Source organism: Colletotrichum scovillei (assembly GCF_011075155.1).
Source record: "Colletotrichum scovillei strain TJNH1 chromosome Unknown Contig00006, whole genome shotgun sequence".
Taxonomy (NCBI): domain Eukaryota; kingdom Fungi; phylum Ascomycota; class Sordariomycetes; order Glomerellales; family Glomerellaceae; genus Colletotrichum; species Colletotrichum scovillei.
Genome location: NW_023336264.1, coordinates 5,454,793 through 5,475,593, shown reverse-complemented (window position 1 = coordinate 5,475,593; position 20,801 = coordinate 5,454,793). Strand labels below are relative to the sequence as shown.

The 20,801-nt window shown below is 43.9% G+C and overlaps 5 protein-coding genes across 5 annotated transcripts; 4 read left to right on the top strand and 1 right to left on the bottom strand.

Moving 5' to 3' along the window:
• Positions 1-1,314: 1,314 nt before the first annotated feature.
• Positions 1,315-1,761, top strand: HER10_EVM0009403 (uncharacterized protein; the record flags this gene model as incomplete). Its single annotated transcript, XM_035478891.1, has 1 exon — positions 1,315-1,761. One exon carries the CDS (start codon positions 1,315-1,317, stop codon positions 1,759-1,761), a length of 447 nt encoding a protein of 148 aa, XP_035333110.1.
• Positions 1,762-2,602: 841 nt separating this feature from the next.
• On the top strand, positions 2,603-4,405 carry HER10_EVM0012864 (uncharacterized protein; the record flags this gene model as incomplete). Its single annotated transcript, XM_035482244.1, has 2 exons — positions 2,603-4,294; positions 4,352-4,405. 2 exons carry the CDS (start codon positions 2,603-2,605, stop codon positions 4,403-4,405), a joined length of 1,746 nt encoding a protein of 581 aa, XP_035333560.1.
• Positions 4,406-5,370: 965 nt separating this feature from the next.
• Positions 5,371-6,051, top strand: HER10_EVM0012882 (ribonucleoprotein-associated protein; the record flags this gene model as incomplete). Its single annotated transcript, XM_035482262.1, has 2 exons — positions 5,371-5,428; positions 5,510-6,051. 2 exons carry the CDS (start codon positions 5,371-5,373, stop codon positions 6,049-6,051), a joined length of 600 nt encoding a protein of 199 aa, XP_035333562.1.
• A 1,312-nt stretch (positions 6,052-7,363) lies between these two features.
• HER10_EVM0010029 (glycoside hydrolase family 16) lies at positions 7,364-8,251 on the top strand (the record flags this gene model as incomplete). The annotated part of the gene is made up of 4 exons (XM_035479499.1): positions 7,364-7,600; positions 7,679-8,028; positions 8,092-8,144; positions 8,202-8,251. 4 exons carry the CDS (start codon positions 7,364-7,366, stop codon positions 8,249-8,251), a joined length of 690 nt encoding a protein of 229 aa, XP_035333189.1.
• Positions 8,252-8,618: 367 nt separating this feature from the next.
• HER10_EVM0009310 (uncharacterized protein) lies at positions 8,619-15,261 on the bottom strand (the record flags this gene model as incomplete). The annotated part of the gene is made up of 3 exons (XM_035478800.1): positions 14,867-15,261; positions 9,527-14,800; positions 8,619-9,415 (listed from the first exon to the last, which is right to left on the bottom strand). The coding sequence occupies exons 1-3, from the start codon at positions 15,084-15,086 to the stop codon at positions 8,619-8,621; spliced, it is 6,291 nt and encodes a 2,096-aa protein (XP_035333096.1). The 5' UTR covers positions 15,087-15,261.
• Positions 15,262-20,801: the final 5,540 nt, after the last annotated feature.

Genomic DNA, 20,801 nt, shown 5'->3' with positions numbered 1-20,801 from the left:
ATTCAATGGCAGTTAAGTCTGTAGTCCAGCCATTATCTGTTGCTGTAAACTCCCACCCATCGTATGGAACCAGATGTAATGGAAACCACTGTTGTTGGACCGTCTTCCCTTGAAAATGATAAGAGGACGAAGTGCCCTACCCAAGGCTGAGATACACTCAATGATAGAGACCCATGCCCTCGACCCAGGTTGTTTCTTGCGAACAGACGTCGTCTCAGCCATGCCCAGCACTAACCCATTAGCTCCTGACCCTCGAGGATGCCAGTCTCATCCATATTATATCTGTTGGCTGGTTTGATGTCCTTGATCTCAGGGATAGCAAGGAACTTAAACCAGTTCCTAATGACCTCAGTAGATGCCCCATTAACGCGTCTAGAATCGATGGAACGACTTCTCTGAACCTTAATGATAGGGTTCCTTCTCACGAAGGCATAGATCCAGCCTTTTCCTAATGGTTTGGTATCCCCAGCAGCAGCCAGAACTCGCTCTGCGAATTCCTTCACCTGTTGGTGCGTTGGTGCGAGGCCCAGCGAAGCCTGAATGCGAACCCATTGTGCCAGCTTACTCTCCTGGTCAGGAGACAGCCTCTGCCAGTCAGCAAAAGCCACTTTCCTAGTCTGACCACCTTGGAGACGTAGTTGGAGGGTTGATCGTGGTATCCCATACTCCAATGAGGCTCTCTTTTGACTCTTGCCGTTTGAGATGTCCTCGAGAGCCTGACGAAGCTGATCTTCGGTATATTGAGGCATTAGATATAGAAGAAGGTATGTGCAAAAAATGAGCCCATTTGGACTCGAATTGAAAATGTTGTGATAAAAGGAGGTTGGGGGTGGGCATTGCGTTGTGGTGGATTTTCGCGTTTTTGTGGGTGCCAGAAACAGGGGGGTGCCGGGAAGTGGGGGGTTTGACTTATCGGTTGCTCGGAATGTAGCCATGTGAGTTGGAAAGGAACAGCCATAGTCTTCACGATAACTGAGTTCGGGATCGTTGTGAAGTAACGCAGCAACGTGGACACTGGCGAGGATTTCATAGGATACTGGGCAATCAAAGTGAATACGAGTTTGGAATTAGACTTGGAGCGGATAGTTGCGTTCGTGGAGTTGCGCTTACGATTTGCCAAACAATTATCATGAGCGTACTGGGTTTGCGTGCAACATCGCATGAGACACATGCATATATAACGCCCAAAAAGCTCCCGATGGAAACAGAAAAGTATTGTCCATACCAGCAGAAAACTACCACCGCACACTCTCAACTCTAAGCTCTGCACTCAAGATTTCTCTTAACTCCCCTACCTTACACGACAAAGTCACAATGGCACACTTCAGCCGCCCCGTTCTTCTCATCCTCACCACTCTCTTCCTTTTCTACGGCTTCAGCACCGCCTTCCCATCTCTCGCGGGGGCTCTCGAACCCCGTTGCTGGCGCAAGGCCTGCGACCACTGCGAGCGCGTCACCGTCACCATTGATCATCCCGGCTCCTGCAACAGCGTCAACCGCGATAATCTCAAGGCAGCCATCGACAGCACCTTCGTCAACTATGCCGGCAACTGCAGAGGCGAAGAGGCCGGCTTCAGCAACCAGGCGATTGCTGGCATCCAGGGAATCGGTTGCAGAGTTACTGTCAACTTCCCTCGTGGCAACAAGGGTGTCGACTGGGGTGGTTTGATCGGTTCCAACCTGGTTGGAACGGGAAGCTGGGCAGTCTCTGGCACCTCTACCGATGGTAGCGTGCACTGCGGCGGTTCATGCCAGTGGTAATCACATTGAAATCACAATCTTTCGATGTTATCGCTGCGTCATTGGTTTTCGGAATGATAGGTCCAATAATTGCGCAAACAGTACATACATGGGATGTGGCCTAGGTGTTAAAGCCAAGTTTCACAGGCAATTGGACCTGACTGGATATGTTTCGCTTCTCTTCAACATGCATTTCAATGCACCAACTTGAGTCAGATTATCATTTACTTTTAGTTTCTCAAATTCACTGTTATCACCAATCATTCTCCAGTCTTATTATCGAAACAAGTTTGCTGCGTTATTGAAGCTCAAAGTTACTAGCAGACCGACAGTTGGAAAAAGGACACCATAAGGCAGTTCCACACTTCCACCCAAGTCGATCTGATAGGAAGTTGGGCGCCTAGACAAGATCAAATGACCCTATTGTGGACTATTCGTTGGCTCTATCCCCTGCCGCTTGTTGGCCCAGTCTCCGCATCCCGCGGGCTGCCCATCACTCTTGGCTGCTGACATGCCAAGCAGGAGCTGGTAGCGTATCAGCCTTGAGATTCGTTGCAAACGCGAGTGCGAATTCACAGCCACAAAGGATGCTATTGCCTGCACGGTTCCTCAGGCATTTTCAAAATCTTAGAAGTTCCTAGAAAACACAGTTTCATATAAGGCCACTTCCTCCTCTGAATTGAGGAAAGACTCCATGTTGTTTTGCAATCTGACTAGCTGGTTTCACACTCTTCCTGTCTTCATTCGAAAGAACCTCTCTACAGTGAATACTGCCAAATATTGAGATACAAGAGCCTTCGAAACGCCCCAAGGTTATGGTATTTCTTTCCCAGATGATCCTCAACAGAGTACTAGTACGAATATGCTGGCTACTATAAGCAGTGAAAGCAAAAGAGCGGCTTCTCAAACAGCCGTCAGCTTGTTGCAAAGCGTTTTGGAAGAACGCGATAAGGTCTTTGTAAGGACTGGAGGGAATAACAGCAGGAAAAAGCATGGCCTGGTGGAAGAGATTGCCCAATCGGCGGCGGCAGGTATTGGTACCATCTCTGAAGCCTTGCATCACAGAAGAGAGAAGAAGTCCAGAGCACTGGATCCACAAAGGCCCTCGAGTCATTCAGGAAGTATCAGCAACACGGAGTCTACACCGATACAGCTTGACGAAGGAACAGGGAAAGCGAACACCCCTGACCTGGGAGCAGCAACGCCCATGTCAACTTCGCCACCTTCTCAAAACATACATGATCTTGCATCAGCTTTCATCAAGCGACACCCGTTGAAAACTACTGGAAGTTCTGAGGACGGGCAGAGGCTCTCTCTGCCAGTGCTTGTGCCCCAGAGACGGCCCGAGAAGCGAGCGCGGGGTTTCATACGAGCATACGCACCCATGCTAGTCGACGTTAAGATCAATCAAGATACTTTCCTCGACTTCATCGATACCCTCAACAAGTCACTGGAACCCAATCCTTGGATCAGTGCCGTCAATTTGGCGGGCTTTGCAGGAGAAGCGCTGCCAGATCCGGCGTCGCTGCTCTTTGGATTCGCCGTCGAGGCTGCCACCGAGGCCGTCATGGAGGGACAAAGTCTGTTCTGCTCCAACAAGTTCTTGAACTGCGTCAATGCAGACTTCTTCATTCCAAGAGGGTTGGTCTGCCTCGTTGTTACGTGGCAGCCCGACAACGACTGCGACCAAGTCGCAACCAATTTTGTGGAGGAAGTGGATACGCTACAAACCAAGCCTGATTTAAAGCGGGAAATTTCAGATGTTGCTGCAGGGAAAAAGAAGCCTTCAGAGGGCTGGCAAGAGTTGAAGACACAGATGGGCGACTTGATGAAGCCCACTCGTGGCGACTTCAAGTGGCCTGAACCGGCGCCCCTTATCTTCCCGGACGTTAAGAGCACTCCCAAAAAGGGTGACGTTGAAGCTAAAAAGAAGAACGCTTGGGACAGAATGGAAGATTGGATCAACAACCACTCGGACAAACGCGCTCAAGCTAGCTGGATTGACGAGAACAAGAATCATCCGAGGATGAACTTGATGCCACAGCCAAAGTTTAAGTCACGATACGCTGACCCGAATCATCAAGTCTCTAGCGGTGATCTTGTCTCTTTGGTCACAGGAGGTCGCTGGAGGCTTGCTACGGACACAAAGGACGAAACAAGCAAACGGCCAGAGAGGATGGCTGATGAAAAGTGTGACAAAGAGAAAGGGTTGCGGGAGAGTAGTAACAAGGACGAGAAGAAGAAGAAGAGTACAACGAAGGATAGAAAGAAAGGCATCCTGGAAGCGGATCGAGAGAAGAAGGACGATGGCGAGACTGGGGAGATAACAGCTTACCAAGAGAGGAGCCTGGAGACTGTTAGTCTGAGAAGCCACACAGAAGAAGGAGGCGCTGAGAAAGATGTCGGGAAAGATGGTGTAACGAATACAAAAGACATATGCAGAGTTGGCGAGATTGAAGGTGGAGACAGGGGCATGGTCAGGGCCAAAGAGGCGAAGAAGAAAGCCGGTTCTTCAAGCAAGTCTGGTGATGTCTTCAAGGGTCTGTTCCAAAAGGTAAGCATGATGGCTGAGTACACCTCCGTAGAGTTTGATGCTGATCACACACTAAAGGACGTACTCTATCTGGCTATCCTTGAACTACCCTCCCAAGGGAAGGCCGACTGATGATCTAATTGGCCTGTCTAATGAGCATCATGCAAACCAACAGACATTTCAAACCTGGCTGTTTCAAAAGGGTGGCGGAGACATGAACCAACAGGGCTTCTCGACTTGTAGATGCGCGCTAGGAAGTTAGGCGCCAACACTTCCCTTGATCTCTAGCACCGCGTTCTGACTAGGCAACCACGAACTTCATCTTGAGCTCCCCAGCTTCATATGAATGCGACTAACGTATCTTGGCTGAGGCATGTTGTGATTGGGGGCAGGGATCCAAGTTGATCCACAAAGCTGCATTTGGCGACTTGGAACCAACAAGATCTCGGATTCGGCGGCTAGGTGAGGCTCAGTATGGCGCTTGACACCTTCATCCAGATGGAGCTTCAACGAGTTGCATTTCACAGTCTGGGTAACTCCGCTTCTGCAATGTTTCATACCCCTCAGCAAATCGTGAGTGCCTTACCTTATAAGAGCTCACGCTCTCGATCCCCCTTGACACTCATTATTTCTGTCCACTTGTCTTTCCAACATATCTAGGCCCCCACACTAGGAAGATTCCACACTCGAACTGGATTCTTCCAACCTCATATTATTTCAGCTTGGTTCAATATTCAATCTATGATACCACCAATCTAAGGGCCTTACTACGCAGTCCCACACGGAGATGCTCGAAATCCCTCTCCCCCAAAGTCAACTAAAGACTCACCATGTATCTGATGATGCACCGGAAACAGCTTTGATAGACTCAAAGCCCACGGTCTCGACTCTGAACTACCTTACCGAGAATGATGTGTTCGATTTATTGTGGTTAGCCTTTGACAGCAAGCAAGCCGTTCAAGGCGTTTTCAATGGTTGGTGTTGTCCTCACCATGTGAATCTATCACCGTCGCCAATACTGACATAATTGAGTAGTCCAAGGTGCTGTGGCTGCTGGCAAAGCCGAGTTTGTTGTATTTGCTTGGCAAAACCTCATGATGAAGGATCATCTGAGGGATGTTATTGAGCAGCGTACTTGGCAATTATGCAAGGAACGTCAGGTTCCCACATTCTTTGTCTCTAGCATGTATTTTCTGGGTCATGGTTGTGGATTTGATTACGCTATTCGCGCTGTAGCCGTTACCTTCCAGGAAGGTAGCGAGCTAACAAATGAGATCAAAGACATGAAGAGGAGGATTCAAAGGCTCAGGAGTATTCTTTATGACTCCGAAGCTGAAGAGTCCATCGACAGCGATACACTCGAAGGTCATCTCGATGAATCCGAAGATGAGAACCACATGGATACCGTTGCTCTCGGCAGCAAGCCTGGCGACTTGGAGCATGAAGAAGCTATCCTCATCGAAAACCTTAGTGGCAAGCCTGCTGATACTGAGGCTGAGGAAGCAGGTCGTTCAAGCTTTCTCGAAAATAAGCTTCACGACATCGAAGTTCAAGATCCAGCATGCAGCGAGATCCTCAGCGGCAAACCCGATGGTCTCGAGGCTGAGATGTCAGCCTCAATAGGTGTCCTCGAACGGAGGCCGAGCGACCTCGAGGCTATACAGCCCGTGCACGCTGATAACTTTGGAATTCTATCTGAGGCATCGGAATTCGCACATTCAACGCGTACTGACAGCTTCGAGTACCTCAAGTGTATCAAGCACGTCGGGCGAGTCTGACGACTTCGATCCTTTTGAGCCAAGTTGCGCTGATAGCTTTGGAAGCCAATCGAGCATATCTGACGGCTCTGTTGCTGGAGATCCCACTTGTGCTGAGAGTATGGAAGATAGCTGATGAGTTCGTGTTGGCACATCTCTGTCATAATCGCTTGAAGAAATAAGCAATGTCTGGGTTAATCGACATTACGGTAGCTACATGCTTCGCATAGCTCGGTCGATTAAGCTGATGCGAATAGAGACACTACATCCCATCGTTTCCTTAATAGCTACATGTTTGTGTCTTAACTAATTACGCTCAAGGCAATTATGTGAGTTACGATGGTGACTTTCTTGATGTGTAGGTCACAACGTGTTGTTTAGTCCGCCATAGCAATCCCTGGCTCGCTTGCAGGAGTGGGGTCGTCTCAACTCAACCCCCATTCAATTTGCTTGAAACAACCTTCTCCCGAAGGCTCGTCTACCACGAACGTTCGACAACACCATCCAAATTCATATTCGACGACTTATGATATGCTCTATTGCCCATGACAATTCTCAATCATGCAAATCTCGGGCGAATTGTCGGGATTCTCGTGCCGGAAGGGCGCAGGATCGTCCGGCCGCCCGTTGACCGGTCACCCGAGCTGACATGTCGATCACAGGCACAGCCGACGCATCCCACGGGAACCTGAAGAAGCTTAACCGGTGATTTTATATCCTTTGCCAACGGCGACTGGTGCAAAATCCAGTCTTGCTTTACCGCCAAATAGGCAAGTGCCGACAACTCCTTCACGATACGACGTAGCAATGCATGGTTGCGGGGGCTAGGTGCAACCTTCGGCCTGATGTGCCATTAAGTTCGGACGACAATCTATCCCACCCCGGCTCAAAATGACCCTGTTCAGTTCGTGTTTACCCTGAGGCTTTTGGCTGGAAACCCCCTTTGAGGATGAAAGTGCCCTCCAATATCCGTATGTCGTTCGCCGTGAGAGCCGTCTAAGTTTAGCGGCACTCGGATCGTCATGTCATGGGGGGGCCCCTGCGTCGGAGTGTTTCGCCTCCTTCCAAAAGCGATGTTTCCAGTCCCTGGCAGTGGGTGGAAAAACTGACGGTGTGGAGGTGACTTCATCTATCTCGAGGGTTTGGCGGGGCTTTGACAGGGAACGTGAAGCCGAGCTAGCAATAGACATCAGCCGACTGCCATCAACTTGAAGCTTGGTTCAGGAGGTATTTGACCAAGCCCGTTTCCCGCCCGTTCGTCTGGTCTCTTGGTCGAAAGAGCTTCATCGCCCATCTTCAAGAGCGAACAAGACTGCAGCCTCTCTTTACAAAAATGGTCTGGCTCAACCAAGCCGCCCTCTTCCTGGGCAGCGCGCTGCTGGTGGCAGACGTGCTCCCCGTCGGAGCCGTCCGCACCATCATCCCCAAGACGAGCTTCGACTCCCAGTCTAACTTCGACGCCGACTGGAACTACCTCTACCCCTGGGGCACCGACCACAACGGCGGCGCTCGCATGACAAAGGACAACGTCAAATTCAGCGGCGGCACGTTGACCATCACAGCTAACAAGGTCAGCGGGCAGCCGCAGGCGACGCATGGCGGGCAAAAGATCAACATCAACTACCTCAGCGGAGCGATCCACGCAAAGGAGCACTTCAACGTCTCGCGCGGGGGCGGATACGACTTCAGCGCCGAGATCAAGGCGACAACGACAAAGGGCACGTGGCCCGCCTTCTGGCTGACGGCCGTCCAGGGGTGGCCGCCAGAAATCGACATGGCGGAGTGGAAGGGCAGCGGCAAGGTCAGCTTCAACACGTTCAACACGAGCTCCATCGTCGCTGCGAAGGACGTGACGTACCCCAGCCCGGGTAACTTCCACTCGTTCAAGTGCGAGACGCGGGACTTGAACGGCAAGGACGTGCAGGCCAAGTTCTACATGGATGGCAACCTCATCACGACGCAAGTCGGTGCCGGGTATTTTGGGAAGCCTATGTACTTGTGAGTAAAAGCTTGGCTTCTAAGCGTGAAGTTTATCAAATTACTGACACGAGGGGTGAACAGGATCATCAACTTGCAGATGGAGGGTTCCTCCGGTTCGCCCGGCCCAACGAGCAGTAAGTTTTCCTTGCCAACCTATTCACGAACTCAAATCGCTGACAACCCCACCACAGACACGGAATATCAAGTCCGAAACCTCGAGGTACTGAGTTACAATCCTTGAAATGACGGAACGAATGATTCGAGCGAAGCGGCATAGTTCATGAGCACGTTTTGCGCTCTACCTTTTCTGTATCTATTTCATACTTAGGAGCATACTCCACGTACATATCTTTGCCATAGTACATACCATGGATGGCACTGTCAAATGCAGTATTTAGTGACGTGAAGTCATAGACCTACCTGTGAACGTACCGGAGGCTTGCTTGATTAAATATGCATCTACGGCTGTCAGACGTGGATATCAGTCCCATGAGTGGATATTTGGCTTGCTCAGCTACAATGCTGGCCAGCTTTCTCTGCGGCGATCGGCAAAAGAGCCCGTTCATAGTGTAAATACCTTGGTAGTGCCGCTGCCTCCATCGCCGTCGCTATTCCTTATCGTCTTCTTCGATTTTGTCCTTTCCGCCGAACAGATCAACAACCCTTCTTAATCGTCTCGCGACCGCTACATCAGCGGCGGTCCTGAGGTCTTGGTCCTCCCTGTGGGGATCAACGCCGAGCTCCATCAGCACTTGGAAAGACCTCTCGACATCTTCCATCTGGTCCCAATTGACGCCTGTGTCTCTAACATTCCTATCAGCCACGGCGTGCAACAACGTGCGTCCCCTCGCGTCCACGGCCATCAGGTCTACGCCAAGCTCTATGAACATAGCCAAGGAGGTGTCGTGAAATATATCGTGGGCGAGTGCGTAATCAGCGTCGCGTGTTCCCTTCCACCCAGCTGCCATGAAACTGAACACGGGTGTCTCGCCCGAGGCGTTCCGCGTGTTGATGTCAATGGTGATTGCTACGTCTCGAAAGAGAGTAGCCGCATCAGCGCCCGCTGTCTTCTCACCTACCAAACGGGGTGCGATTGTATGGAGTGCCGAGTTGCTTGTTACTGGATCGGACTCGCTCATCTCAGCACCTGCTGCCATGAGGTGGCGGATAGCAAAGGTAGACATCTGAGAACTGTCCTCATACTTCTCCAAGGCGAGATGGATAGGTTTGCGGCCCTTGAGATCCGCCATATGAACGGCGTCCGGTCCGTGGTCTACCAGAGCAACGAACGCTTTCCGATGAGGCTCATCAAACTCGGTATCAAGTGTACAAAACCAATGTAATGGTGTGCGACCCCCATCGTCCGCAAGCAAAGGATTTGCTCTGTGCTCTAAGAGGACGTGGACTGTATCAGTCATTACAGTTTTTGGCCTTGCATCCTAAAAGCACGTTCCTATATCAGCATCGGAAGACCCTCAAGAGGCTCGTGAATCAAAGCACTATATTGGCTGTAAACTTACCAAGTAATGATAGCCGGCTCGGCAGAGGGGAATGCAGGCTGAAGCCAGGAGTGTGCGGTCGCAGCCACCCTTGCGGTTTATGTGCTCCTCAGTACAGCGAGGAATAAACCCAGCAACGAGGCCGCGGTCCTCTATGATACGTTGCAGGGCAGAACTGCCATCTGTGTAAGTGGCCCAAGGATTAGCACCCTTACACAGGAGCAATTCCATGATAGCTAGTTGCCGCTGCTCATAGTCAGCCGGTGAAGAGAAACTATCGGTTGGTCGGGCCGCTTCATGGAGAGCATAACGCGGGTTTGCAAACCGCTTGTGCGCCCCCAACTCGCGATGAATCTTTCTTCTGACATATTCTTCTTCGCTTTCCTCTTCCTCTTCATCGCTTGCACCCTGGTGCTCTGATTCCTCAACGCCCCTGTTGTGGTACTCGGCAATTTGTTGATGGCTGGCCACCTGCGACAGCTCGTTTGGATCCCCACCAGCGTCCAACAGCAGCTTCACCGTCCTAGGCTCCATGGTTTCCTTTATTGCCCGAGCCACCAGCCCTGTGAATTCCTTCATACTTGCACCGTAGTCCAGCAAGAGCTTGACGATACCGGGCTCTCCCCACATCTCCAGTGCGGAGAGGCCAGGCTCCGTCGTACCGTCCACCTTCCTGACCATGACAGTCTCATTGGGGTTGGCTCCGTGTTCCAGCAGCACGCGAACCGCTTCCTCATTCCACCTCCCAAGAGAGCCTGATCGAGTTCGATAGATGGCCGCAAGCAGCGGCGTCATGCCAGTTTTGTTTCGCGCCTCGATGTCGCCTCCTTGGGCGAGAATGTACTTCAACGCCTCAACTTGCCACCAGTGTCCACCTTGAGCGAGGATATGAACTGCTGTTCCCCCGCTCCGGCTATCTACGACATCGACGTCAATGCCAATCCTCTCTATGAGCAACTGGATAATGTGTAGAGACGGGTGAGATCGCTCACAGGCTGTGCCAAGCAACGTGCCACAGAATCCACCTCCTCCTTCTTGGATCCTCGCCTGAGCTCCCAGCTTCACAGGACTATCGCAAAAGTGCCCAAGTAATTCCACGCATCCCCATTTGACGAGGCAATGAAGCAGTGTGTCGTTTCCCTCGGGGCCATATCTCAGTGCAAGAACATTACCCCCAAGCTGAGCATACTCCTTTACGCTGTCATAATCGCCATCCCTCAGCGCAGCGGATAGCATATCTAGGTGGAGAGGCTTGCCATCCTTGAACTCAGTCTGCGCATCCAGGATCGCTTGGCCACCAAGAATAAAGCGAGTTCGTTCCTCAACCGGCGCCGCCCCGAATGCCCAACGGCCTCGCCAGTGCCCATCATGACCTGAGATGCCCTCGTCACCCGGCAGTCTTGCTTGTGATACCCGCGCTTCCTCTACGGCTTTGTTCTTGTCCGTGGCCAGGATGAACTCTTCAGACTGACTGTTCCTGTCACGAATCTTCGCTCCTCGTGAAAGCAGTTCTCTGACCATTCCCCATGACCTTCGTTCTACCGCCAAGTCCAAAGGTGAAACTTTTCTTATCTCGTCGCCATCTCCTGCCCTAATTGTAGTCTCGGCTGTGAGATCAACACCTGCTTGTTGAAGCATCTCAATCATCTCGGCAGCGTGAGTGGGAGCCTCTGGCAGTTTTGCCAGACATGACAAGCCATGACTTTCCGCCATGGCATGCAGTGGTGTCAGCCCCATTTCATCCTCACGTCGAGGGTCCGCTCCGTTACATAACAAGGCCCAGACGCTCTCTGGACTTCCTGATCGGCAGGCATAGTGGAGTGGCGTTCTACCTTCACCGATCATATTGACGTACTTCCCGAGCACACCACGTTCCCGGTATTTAGCTAAAAGCATGACGACAACGCCAGCCTCACCGTGGCGAGCGGCGAGGTGAAGCGGCGAAAGACCAGTTGCAGAAAGCGCCATCGGATTAGCACCAAACTTGACGTGCACACTTGCCGCAACTTCCCCAAGTTGGACAGCAAAATGAAGTGGTGTGAAGCCATCAAGATCAGGTTGGTTGATGTCTAGGCCTTGAAAGTAGGACGCAGTAACAATACGCTCCAAAGTGTGCAGGTCCCCCGCCAGGTGAAGAACTGTCTGCCCCTTCGCATTGCTAACTAGCGGCGAGACCCCAATGTCGACTAGCACTGGAAGTATCTTTTGCGCATACCAGCTGGATAGAGATCTTCTTTGAAGCTCCACAAGTAAGGTATGAATAGGAGTGTCTCCGTCGGCACTCGTGATGGCTGGATCTACGCCTTCCGAGACCAGGAGACGAACCCAATCAGCTGACCTCTCGTGCTTTACTGCGGCGTGCAGCAACGTTTGACCATCGCTTGCACGCTCTTTAACATTGGCACCGAGCCGTATGAACTTTTCGAGGACGTTGAGATCTTCAGATCTTGGCTCCGTGATGGCCCAGAGGACATTTCGGCCCAGATCATCCTTCACGTTAACGTCCATCCCAAAGCTTATCAGGGCTCGGAGCGTTTTCTCGTCATCGCTGCCTGCCGCTCTAAAGTATTTATGCCCACCATTGTATCGTAGGAGAGGAGGCTGTCCTTTCTTGTTTTTTTTGCTGAGACCCACGCCGGCTTGCAATAGCCTCTTTAGCAAAAGTATACATTCTGATTCAGGGCTGCTGAGATTCCCCAAGCAGCCGAGAATGTGGTGGAAAGCAGTGTCTCCGTTGTTGTCCACAGCATTTGGGTCAGCGTCGAGGTCCAGCAGCTTGTTCAAGCTCTCGATGCACAACTGCTGAAAGGACTGATGAATGGACTGGGTGCCGAGGCGGTAAAGAATCTCGAGGAAAGGTGTCCTCCCGAGAGCGTTACGGGAGTTGATATCAGCCCCACGGCTAACAAGCATATCGATTAGCTGGGCCTTACGAGGATCAGCAATGTGCATAGGCGTATTTCCATCCTTGGTCTTCGCCTTGGGGTCCGCACTCATCGTGAGAAACAGTCCGGTGAGAATTTCTGCGGATTTGTTGGAACCGTCCCAGTTCCAACGTAAGTCGGCGCTTCGGAGAGAAAGATGTAAAGGTGTCATGCTCGTGGCATCATCCCAGCCATCCACAGTGGCATTGACATCAGCGCCAGCCCCAACGAGCGCCCGAACAATCTGCTCCGCATCTTTTTGATCCCCCTTGGACAGGCGATATGTTGATCGCTGAACAGCGAGGCCGTGCAGAGGTGTTGGCCCTCCCTCATAATAGCCAAGCCTGTCTTGCACCTTGCTGCCACGGCGAGGCCAGCATCTCTTGTTCGGGTCTGCGCCTCGCCTGATAAGTAGCTCGACCACGCCTGGCCAGCAGTTCGCTGTTGCTTGATAGAGTTTCGTTTTTCCCTCCCAGAGAGAATCAACATCCACTTTATTCGTATCAAGGAAAGTTTCAATGATCTTCTCATCGCTTGCTTCTTGAAAGAACCGGTGGATCATATCAGGTGGAATGAATGGCATGAATGCTTCTATCATATGAGGATCTTCACCTGCGAATGCGTAGCCCAGCGCGGTCTCTCTCCAAGTCTCGACCTTCTCTTCCTCGCGCTCATCATACCCTTTAAGAACTGGGCCTCGTTTAGTAAGGGGGTCGGCGCCAGCATCAAGCAGGAGCTTAACAACGGATAGATGCTCGTTATACACGGCCCAGTGAAGGGGTGTCAGGCCATCCTTGCCTGAAGCGCCTGGATCCGAGCCCTTAGCAAGCAGGAAGCTGACGATTTCGGCTTGGCCACTTTGCGCTGCGTAAGATAGCGGTGTGCGGCCATCCGAATCACGAGCTGACAGGGATTCTGGCCATGTCTTCGCAAAATGATCCAAGACAAACAGCGGTAGTGATTGGTGGTCTCGGATCGCGGCAGCCAAGTGGAAGACGTTGACAGAAGCCGATAATCGACCCCGCCAGCCCATGAATAGCGCCCAATTCTCCAGGGCAGGTTTCTCAGGTGTAAAATAGCGGTCAAGCGCGGTCAAGAGATGGTGAGTAGGACCGCCTTCGGCTGCTCTGTCAAGATGAAAGCTGAGGTTGCTCGCGGCGTACTCGGCCAGGGGGTGACATATTCGTGTGTCAGTGCAGATTTCATCCCGCCTAGCTCTCTCTGAAGAATGGTACGAGTAATTTTCAAAATAAGAGCCGAAGTCCTGGTTTGCGCCCGTTTTGTCGTCAATCGTCATGTCGAATTTTGGGCAGCTATAGAGATATTCCAAGGACAGCACCGCTAGCATGCTGTGTGAGGTCGCGCTATCCAACACCGGAAATCCAGCGAGATCAGCATCGCGACTGACATCTTGTAGAAACTCGGTAAAGGAATGGTGAATCACCGTTACGGATTCATCCTCGAGGACCTCGAGCAATCTTCCGCAGGCAGCTCGGGCTAAATCCTTGCCCTGCCGGAGATCAAGCTTAAGCATACGAGAGAGTAGCGAGCCAAGTTCGATTAGCCGCAACGGCCGGCTTGTATGCGTCACGCACATGAGAATCTTAGCCTGCTGCTCCTGTTCTATGCCACTGCGTCGGGCATGCTCAGCCAGTGCGCTCTCATAGACTCCATGCAGGGCCCGAGGGAGGCGGTCTAGGCTGTCAGGTAGGGTCTCTTCCGTGATGCGACCGTCCTGTAGCCCCTCGACGAGGCTATCTAACACGAGTCGCGCATGGAGGAACAAGCCACCTGCCCGGTCGCAAATGGTCTTCGCCACCAGCTCTTTTTTCTCATCGCCAAGGGCCGGCTCAAAGGTAGCCATGCGGTCGTCGACATAACGAGCGACATCCGAGGAAAGAAGGGCAGGGTCAAGCTTGAACTGCCTTATATGCGGGTCTGCAAGCGCCTGCAATATTTCGGGTAGCGGCCTACTTGTCATCATAACCCGTATCTTCTCAGGCTTGGATGTGCCAAAGGCGACGAGCCGTCGAGCCATATCGCCGAAGTCGCAGTCGTCCATCTCGTCCAAGGCATCGACCACACAGAAGACCTGTTCTCCCACACCTTCCTCAGTAAGAGCCTTGGTAATGGCGGGCCATACCAAGTCCATCTCACAGTCACTGATGGCATGATTCTGCGACAGCGCCATCAACGATGTCGCGAGGGCAGGGCAATGAGGGAGCAACTGCGCCGCAAAGTCACGCACGAGGTACTTTGCTCTATGGTTCTTGTCGACAATCTGACGGAAGAAGAAAAAGAGGACAACTCTGCCTGACTGCTGGAGCCAGTGGATGGTGTTGGCGGCAAGGACAGACTTGCCAGAACCTGCGACACCGCAGACGTGGAGGCATGATGATGCCTTTGGATCTGCATGGACGCCAGCCCAGGCACGGAGGATAGATGAATTTTGGAACCACCTGCTGGTACCGGGAGCGTGCGATCGTAGGTGCTTCATGAAACCATTCCCTGGCGAGAGAAAGTCGGTGGGCTGGAGCCATGCGCAGAGGTCGGCGATGAGTTTCTGGGGCGGGTCTTCGGGTTTGAGGGCAGGGGCTGGTACCAAATCTCGAGTAACGAATTCAAAACTCTGCTCTATATTCGCGTCTTCCATCGTTGCGGCACTATGCTATATCGACCTGGGTACAACACAAGGTATGAATAGGTGACGACGGGAGTATCTCAGTTGGAAAACTGCTGACTTGCTCAGCGGAGAACTCTATTGGAACGGGTGACTCTATCAACTTACCATTAGCTTTGCAAATCTGGAATCTATCGATTGATCCGTGGTGGTTGTGAACTTTGCAGGAGGGAAAGTTGGAAAGATGGAAAACCCAAGAAAGATAGTCTATCGAGACAGTGGGAGTATCCACTAATGCCGTGTATATATACTGTGTGTCCATACCGAGAACCGCCCAAGCGATCAGCAAAGGTAGAAAATATGAACAAATCTGGAATCTATCAGTCTGTATGCCCGACGATTGACTCATCTATAGCGGGATGCGAAAAGTTCGAGTCCGCATTAAAGTCATTGGTGTACTTGTCCATGTATCAATGATCTAGTTTAATCGGCAGGAACCGGAACCCAGCGCAATTCCGATGGACGGTTTTGAAGAGTCTCTTTGTAGAAATTTATCCTTGCGATAGCACATTGCGAGGTAGTCATTTGGATCGATATCAAATTGCGATCCTCATCTCTAAGTACCTTGTTATCGACGAAACTTAATTCTTGTGAGTCACAAGTACAAGAATATAGTTTTAATAAAACAATATAGTACCCACCTAGCACTTGAATTAAAATACTTTTTCAAGCTTACCATAAGAGAAAGATAACTGTACTGCCGACTGCTTCCCATCAGAGTTCGCAACTGGCGCTATGGCTTCAACCGTGATGGCTTCACCATGATGGCCGCAAAGGGTGAACAGTGCGGAATTAGGGGGCAGGGTAGTGTCTACATGTACTGCGGCAATCCTCTAGTAATGCAAAACGATTGAGTTAAACAGTGGCGATCCTCATCTCAGCATATCCCCTCATGCGCTGAACAAAAGACTGCAGGGGCGGGAATACGAACGAGAAGATTGTATAATTGGCTCCTCAACCACGCTGATTTCTAAGGGAACTAGTGGCTGTTTCAGTTATGTGCATGCCAAGCTGGACCTGTCCAACTGATAGCAACGAAGGACGTTAGAAGCTATGCTCCTAACAAACGATGCATCTAAGGCTCTACAGCAACATTCTCCGTCGTATCGTCCCATGAAATTATTGGGATTTATAGAGAATCTAGATTGTCGTTATTGGAAAGCTAATTGCTTGTAACCAGCTCGCCGCTGCCGTGTCAGCTACACGGTATGTCGCCGACGAGATGGGTTGTTCGCCGTTCCTATTTAAACTAACCCCTATTAAGATGTCACGTAATAGGGATAGTAACTGCGCCTCACGAAGCGCCCGTTACGTGCTTTATTACGTGTATATCACTTACATCTTACATATAGACCTTTTCCTTTTATCTATTCCTACTTTAATAAGTTAAGCTACTTTATTACACTCCGTATGCCTATTATTGTGTGCTATAACTCGTGACATAAGACCTCTTACGATCTATAGCCCGATACTTAATTATATTTATAGACTATTTTAATAAGTTTTTAATACTAACGAGCCTGCTCTTAACATATAGTAAAAAACTAGTTTTAATACTCTTTTAATATAGTTATTATTATTATAAATACGTTTATTTTATAACTATTATAATTTAATACGTATAATAAAGTTAGGGCCCTGCCTTATAAAACTTATAATAACTATTATATTATATATATAAAAATACAAACTTAAAATAACTCCTCTTAAAATAAAAGAACTATAAATAAATTATATAATTATAATTATATAATAAAATAAAGAATAAATATTAAAATAAAATAAAATAGATAATTATATATAAATAAAATAAATTACTATTTAGTAAATAGTTAAGTAATTATAAATAATAATATTATACAAAATATATTTAAAACAGAGATTTATATATAAAATAAACTTAAGCTAAGTATAATATTTCCCTAGTTATTCTATAGTAATTACGTATAATACGTAACCTCATATATTTAAATAGCTTAACTATATCCCTCCTATAAAGAGGATAACTATTAAAATATACGTTTATATTACCTATCTTTTACTTCTATATTACTTTCTATATTATTTTTAATCATAATCTTATTTTATATAATACGTCCTAGTTATATAACTACTTAACTAGGCTATAGTCTTACCCCTCTATTAGAGTGCTGTTTATTAAGGAGACTATGTTACTAAGCTCGAAAATAAACTTCTATAGCTTTTAAATAATTAATTTAATATTAAATTTTAGAATTATTTTTAACTATTTTTAAAAACCTCTTTGAATAAAATTATAATTAATTATTAAAACCTTATTTATTTTATAATTTATAAATATAGTTTTAAAGAAATTATTTATAATTATATTATAATTATTAAAAACTGTTTAATTTACTTATTTTAATACTTAATTAGGCCTTTATTTATTATAACTAACTAGTTGTAATAAGGTAAATCAATAAAAGTTAGGGTTATAAAACTAAGTAATAATATCGTAGTTATAAATAGCTTTTTAAAACTATATTTATAAGTCGTAAAATAAATAAGTTTTTAGTAATTAATCGTAATATTATTAAAAGATTTTTAATATAAATAGTTAAAAGCGATTATAAAATCTAATATTAAATTAATTATTAAAAACTATAAAATCTATTTTTAAACTTAGCTTAAGCTTATTTTATATATAAGTTCTATATATTATTTAAATAATATTTTTATAATTAAGACTAATATTATAATATTAGTTTTAAAAAATAGACTATTTTTATTTTATTAGTCTTATTTATAAACTATTTATTATTTATTAATCTTTTTATTATTATATAACTTATTTATAGTTTTTATTTTATTAAAGTAACTTTTATATTAGTATTTTTTTATATTAGTATTTTTATATATATATAGTATATTATAGCTTTTATAAGCCTACGGTAGGCCTTAGTTTTAATTATATATATTAAATCGTAATATTAAGTCTCTTTTTAAAAATCTAGTCCCGTAAACTTATAAATAAGTATTTATAGCCTAAGCTAAGGCTAATTAAGTTATTTATTTATTTATTATTTATAATACTAATACTATATAAAGTTATATAAAAAATAAGTTTAAAAACGAAATTTAAAAAATAAAAATAAAGGATCGTAAATACTTTATACTTCTAAAATTTATTAAAGCTCGTTTAATAATTATTAATATACTTTATATTTATTATTTTTATATAAAAGTTTTATATTAGTTTAGTAAAAATTTTTATTATAAAACTTATATTGAAATAAAAAGCCTTATAATAGAGTATTAATAGTTTTAATTTATAAATTCGTTTTTTATTAATATTCTTTTAATTTTTATTTATTTCTATTTTATTTTATATATTACGTACGTAAAAAGCTTACTTTACATAAATATATCTCTATATATAGTTTCTTTTTAATAATATATATTAGTATATACGTATTTTGTTAAGTTAAAAGTATAATAGTACTTTATAATATACGCAGAGCTTTTATTAAAAAAGGTACCTATATCTAGCTATATTACTAGCTACTTATTAATTATATAGCGCAATACTTAGGCGAGTAGACGATTAGTAATACTATTAAAGTTAGAGCTACCTAAAGTTATGCTATTATAATTTTTAACCCTTTTAATCCGTATTATATTAGATTACGGCGTAATTAACGTACTATAAATATCCTTATTTATAAAACCCTAATACCTTTAAAGTAAATATAAAAGATTTATTAACCGAGCTATTAAATAATAAGTAAATCCCTTTTTCTATATCCTTAAATCCTTAAATCGTTTATTTTTATTATAATAACTCTACTACTTAATATTACGAGCAATATATATATAATAAATAACTTAATAAACCTACTTATAGCTCTTAAGTTTAATATTATTACCCTAACCTACCTATACTTAAATAACCTTATTTTTAGCCTCGACTTTTATTATATCCTTAAGGGTACGTCTTATTTAATAATACCTTATTTTCCTCTTTATACTCCCTAAAAGACGGACTTTTATTATTTACTCTAATTATATTAAAAATAAATAGTATTTATATTAAGTATGTTAAAGCGTATTTAAATAAGTTAAAATTAATAAAAGTCTTTATTTTAATTAAAAGCTAGGCTACTAATAATAATATTATTTTTTATTAATATTATAATAACGACTACCTGCTTTATAAAGGCCCTAAGTATTTAACGTTATTTATGATTAATACGTAGTACGTAATTAGGCTATTATATTATTAAAACTAAATTATATTAATAATAAATAAAGCTAGAACGAGAGGAAAGCGTTATTACTAAATCAGGTTAGTTAGAAATAAAGTCTAGATTATTAAAAGTCGAGTAATAAAATACTTAGTACTTAGTTTAGTAATATAATTATTATTTAAAAAGTTAAAAGTTGAAACGTTAGCTATAATATATAATTTTAAAAAGTTATTAGTAAAGTAGTAATAAGTAAGTAGGTTATTATAAAAATAATTATACTTTTACTAATAATTATTCCTAATAAATCACTATAATAACTAGAAGCCTTAATTTTTTTATAATTTGAAAACTTAATACTTAATAAAAAAATAAAAGTAAATAAAAAGCTTTTAAAGTTTTATAAAAAAATTAACTCGTTTTTAATTATTAATAATTATTATTATTAATTATTTATTTTATATTTAAAAACTTAGAAATTAATATAAGAATATTAAACTAAGACTTTTTATTAAAAATATAAAAGTAAATAAGTTTAATATTTTAAAATCTATATAAAATATTTATAAGTATAAAATAATTAAGGAGTTATAGTTTATATAAGTTTTTAATAATATAAACTAGTTTATTTTTAAAATTAATAATAAGTTTACGTTTTTAAGCTTATTAATACTTTTTAATAATCCTTAAAAATTATTAAAAATTTTAAAAGTTTATAATAAGTTTTTATATATTTTTTTATATATATTTTTATTTAATTAAAAATTCTTATATTTTATTTTTAATTTTATAATTAATAATTCGTTTAATTTTATATTTTAATTTATTTAGTTTTATAATAATATAATTCTTTATATAAATACTCCTTAATATTAGTTTAAAAATAAAATATAAAAACTAAGTAATATTTTATTATATTTAGGAGGTTTAGTTTATAATAAATATTTAAGATTTTTAAATAATTTTAAAAGTCTAAGTTTTTATAATTTAATTTATTACTTAATTATTTTATTTTAATACTTTAATAAAAAGATGAGTATTATCCTCTTTTTTAAAAAATAGTTTTCTATTTTTAATTTATTAATATACTTTTTATATATTATTATATAAATTTAAAATTTAATAAGATCTTTATTTAAAGTTTTTAAGTTTTTATATTTATTATAGTTTTTATAACTTAGAGTCCTTATTATTATATTTCTTTATAAATAATTAGTTCGTAATTATAATTAAAATAAAATAATAAGTATTTTGTATTTTTATTTATTATATTATTATATTATTATATATAAACTAAGTTATTAAAAATAATAATACTTAGTTACTTTAATTATAATTAATATAATAATAGAAATAAGTTTTTAAAATCTAGTTAATTCTTTTTATTTATTTATTAATTTATGAATAAAAATAATAAATAATTTATAATTTATACTAAGTTATAAAATTAAAAATCTTTAAAATATTAAAATAAATACGCTTT